The sequence below is a fragment of the Phocoena sinus genome, chromosome X (assembly GCF_008692025.1).
Source record: "Phocoena sinus isolate mPhoSin1 chromosome X, mPhoSin1.pri, whole genome shotgun sequence".
Taxonomy (NCBI): Eukaryota; Metazoa; Chordata; class Mammalia; order Artiodactyla; family Phocoenidae; genus Phocoena; species Phocoena sinus.
The window spans coordinates 101,711,388-101,715,550 of NC_045784.1; the positions used below are offsets into that span (position 1 = coordinate 101,711,388).

General features: G+C 60.4%; 1 protein-coding gene across 1 annotated transcript; it reads left to right on the top strand.

Moving 5' to 3' along the window:
• The first annotated feature begins 1,201 nt into the window (after positions 1 to 1,201).
• On the top strand, positions 1,202 to 3,515 carry SOWAHD (sosondowah ankyrin repeat domain family member D). The gene has a single exon (XM_032621008.1). It carries the CDS (start codon positions 1,704 to 1,706, stop codon positions 2,886 to 2,888), a length of 1,185 nt encoding a protein of 394 aa, XP_032476899.1. The 5' UTR covers positions 1,202 to 1,703; the 3' UTR covers positions 2,889 to 3,515.
• The last annotated feature ends 648 nt before the right edge of the window (positions 3,516 to 4,163 follow it).

Here is a 4,163-nt window from a genome sequence, read left to right on the forward strand (position 1 = left end):
AAAGGGAGAGAAATACAACACAAGGCTGTCTGTTCTGGGTGCCAGAGGAGTAGTACAAACAGATGGTTGGGGGAACGAGGGATCACTCTGGGCTGGGGTAATTGGAGGAGGCTTACTGGAGAAGGTGGCAACTGAGGCCAACCTTGAAGGACAGGGGGAAGCACTTCACCAAATAGAAGCTATGAGGGAGGACATTCTCGGTAGAGGAGGGCAAGTTCAAGATATGCTCAGGTTAGAACAAGTCCATCCGTTTGGCTGGAATTTGGGATTTGTGTGAATGATTTGCTGTTAGTAAGCTTGGTTTGAAGGCCAGATCCTCTTCGCCAGAACAAAGGCTGCGGTGTCACACAGACTTGCTCTGCCACTTCCTTCGGGGTGACCTTGGGCAAATGGCCTAATCTCTTTGCAAAGCGAGGACAGTAACAATACTTAGCCCTTGAGATCCTTGGGCGGGTGATAGAATGAACATATATAAAGCATTTAGCAGAGTGGCACATAAAAAGTATTCCAAAAAATGGATTACAAATGCATAGGCTGTCATGAAGGAAAGCTCCAGCTCTTTAGGGCTGACCCCAAATATTTGAGGGCAAAGGTGGAAAAGCCTCTGATACCTTCCATCACTGTGGGACCCAGTAGAGTGGGCTGGCTTGGCCTGAGTCCCCATTCCCTCTGGCCTAGACTGTTGGAACAGTCTCCTGGCTTTCTGCCTCTGCCTCTCCCATAATCATCTTCCTAAAGACCACCTTAATCATGGCTGTATTCCTCTCTGGCTCAAGAACCTTCTATGGCTCCCCACTGCTCATGACTGAACTCCCTAACATGGGGCCGGGGTGGGGGGCAGGGAGGCAAGTACTACCATTTATTGAGAGAAGAGCCAAGAGGATGCTAATGTTAGGACTAAAAAGGTAAAATACCCTCCTCTTTTAAAAGCCTTGAAACTCGGAATTCGCGGAAATCAGCAGGTCCCTCGGGGGGAGAGCGGGATGCATCTCTGAAGAGGGTAAGGCGTTCGTGGCCGATGACTCAGATTCACCAGTACCTGCTTCTTCAAGCCAAGCTGGGAAAGGTTAAAGAGAAGAGGGCGGAGAGAGGAGTAGGGAGCCTCGGGGAAGCAGGGGAGTAGCCCTTCTCAGTTCCCTGGAAGGGCTTTTACGCCTGGACACTTTCTCGAATTTCTCTGTAGGAATCCCGGGCAGCTCCGGCGCTGAGGGAAGGGTCAAGGCCACACAAAGGGCAGTGCACGCGAACCCGAGTCACATGGGGCAGCCAAGCCGCCTCCGTGAATGCGAGGCGCGGGACAAAGACGGCTCGGGGACAAAGTGCAGGGAGACTCCTGAGGAGATAAGAGGGAAGGGCGAAGGAAGGGGCGGAGAGCGACCGCCCCGGAGCTCTAAGGACCGCGCTGCCGGAGGCCTTGGCTGGAAGCCGAACTCAGCCCGCCGCGGAGGGGGCTCCCTAGAGCCTCTTCACCCAGCAACTGCGGGGATGCTGAGAACCCGGCTGCTGGGGCAGCTGGGCTGCTCCCGTTGGCGCTCGGGGCTAGCGCGCAGCCCGCCCCCGCGTCCGCCCCACAGTTGCCCACGCCGTGCGGGAGGCGGGGCCGCCCAGCTCACCTGGCCGTTTGGGGCGGGGCCGCCCGCGACCCGGGGAAGCGGAGGTGGCGGCGGTACCCGGGGTGCAGGAAAGGGGCTCTACCCGGGGGCATGGCCGGAGCTCCCACCCCTCCAGGCCCCCCCACCGCCCGTGCCGGGGGCCCTCCCTCGGCTCGCTCGCGCTCTCCCTCCCTCTTCTCCCCTCCTTCGCTCCCTCCCTCCGAGCCCAATTGCTCAAGCCGCTTCCTTCCCCAACGCCAGCGCCAGTTCCTCTCTTGGTGGGGCCCGGGAAGGGCAGCAAACGCTAGACACTGGAACAGCCGCGGCGGCAGGACCATGGCCGAACCCCGAGGGGCCGCGAAGCCGGCACCCAAGGCCTCCTTCGCACCGACCGAGCTCAGCCTGCGGAGCGCCCCGCAGCCCCGCCCCTCGAGAGTGGACACCGTCAGCCTGGGCAGGTACCGGGGCAACGCCACCGCCTCCCGGGAGCCCCCCTTCCACGGCTCGGTGATGCCCTCGGGAACAGTCTCGGGGCGCCGGCGGGGAGCGCTGCGGGAGCTGCTGGGGCTGCAGGGGGCGGCTCCTGCCGGGTGGCTGTCGGAGGAGCGCCCCGAGGAGCAGTCCCCGGGCGGGCCGAACGCACCGAGCGGTAGCAGGCTATGCCTGGAGCCCAGGGAGCACGCGTGGATACTGGCGGCCGCTGAGGGCCGCTTTGAGGCGCTGCAGGAGCTGCTGGAGGTCGAGCCGGGGCTGCTTCTGCGGGGCGACCCGATCACGGGCTACACGGTGCTGCACTGGCTGGCCAAGCACGGGCGCCACGAGGAACTCATCCTGGTGCACGACTTCGCCCAGCGCAGGGGGCTGCGGCTCGACGTGAGCGCCCCGGGTAGCGGCGGCCTCACGCCCCTCCACCTGGCGGCCCTGCAGGGTCACGATATGGTCGTCAAGGTGCTGGTGGGCGCCTTGGGGGCAGACCCCACGCGCCGCGACCACAGCGGCCACCGGGCCTGTCACTACCTGCGGCCCGACGCGCCCTGGAGCCTGCGGGAGCTGTCGGGGGCCGAGGACTGGGAGACGGCGGGCGGCAGCGAGCGTAACAACGCCAACAACAACAGCAGCGGCGGCGGCGCCGCGTGTACGCCGAGACGCGCCCCCAGCGCAGTGGGCGCGCCGGTCGTGGAGACAACGGCTAGAGCGGCGGCGGCGCCCGCCAAGGGGAAGGACTCCGTGGGCAGACGGGTGGCGCAAATTCAAGGCCTTCTCCGCCATATGTTCCCCTTCTTCCAGGACCGTTGAAGGAGACGGAGACTGGAGAGCGTGGAGGGACCAAGACGCTGCGGCGGGGCCGTGGTCCCGGGTGGTCCCTGGCGGTCCCGGGTGGTCCCTGGAGGTCCCGGGTCCCACCAAAGGGGCTGCGCCTCGGACGCAGCCCGGGCCGCAGCCGTGGGCGCTGGTCCTGCAGGGAGCAGATCACCTCGGGGTCCGTCTCAGGCACCTGTCTCGGGAGCACAGACACCGGCCAGGAGACGCGGGGACCAGGGCACGCCTAACCGAGGGAGACCAAGGACCAAGCCTTCCTGGCGCCGAATCCCCCAGCTACAGGATTGAGTTAGGAGCAGAAGCGTGGTCCTGCTTGGGAGAGGGAAAGTTAGCTTCCAGTAGACATTTCTGGGCAGGTGGAAGCTCTGGGTTTATTAGGAAACATTTGCTAGAAGAATGAGTTAAGATTGTAAACCACTGACGCAGAGGAAGCGCCCAACTGCAGGCCTGACTCGGCTGTTAACGGGTCACTTTGTGAGGGCAGGCTCAGCCCCTGTCAACCTGCTCCTGAGACAACCAGGCCTTACCCATACGGTTTAGTTTCTAATGTATCACGAATGACTTCTTAAGCATATTAAAGTGGCATATGTTTTCCTTTCACATTACAAAGCTGTCCTTTGAATGACTTTTTTTTTTTCCATCAACCACCTCTTCCCTGTGTTTGCAGGGAAGAGTTCACCAACCCACGGCTGCGAGCTAGTGATCCGGAACAGTCTCTGGATGTCATTTGCACAGCAAGTGGCCACGGTGTGCACCAAAGGAGCTACTTTCCCCTTGGCTCTGAGTAGAGACACACAGTTTACCTGTCTCCTGGGCTCTTTAGCATCTAGGTCTGGCCTCTTGCACAAGTCCCATCCCAGAGGAGTTGTCTGCAGGGAGCAGAGGGGAGGTAAAAGGAAAAAGCCTCCAAATATGTATTTCTAATATTTCCTGGTGAGTCATGTAATTTACCTTGACTTCTGCCCTCCAATGAGACACACCCCCTGGCACTTTTTTCCAAGATAGGGCTTTAATCATCAGCATTGTGGGTTTCTTTTAGTTACATTTACAGGTGGGTTGATTTGAGCTGAAAGGAGGGAGAAGAAGTTGGTGGCTGGAAATCCATGCTGCTTTCGAGAACAGCGTATTTTCAAAATAGCACTGTATCCCTGGAGGGTTGGGTAGCCCTTGCAATGGACTGCTGTGTCCCCAGCCCTCCCATCCCAGTCCTCTAAGGCCAGGGAGGAACTGAGTCACAATAAAACACAGCCC

What these genes read in the sequence shown, in the direction of transcription:
- SOWAHD (XM_032621008.1), top strand. Translation starts at nt 1,704, where the DNA reads ATGGCCGGAGCTCCCACCCCTCCAGGCCCCCCCACCGCCCGTGCCGGG.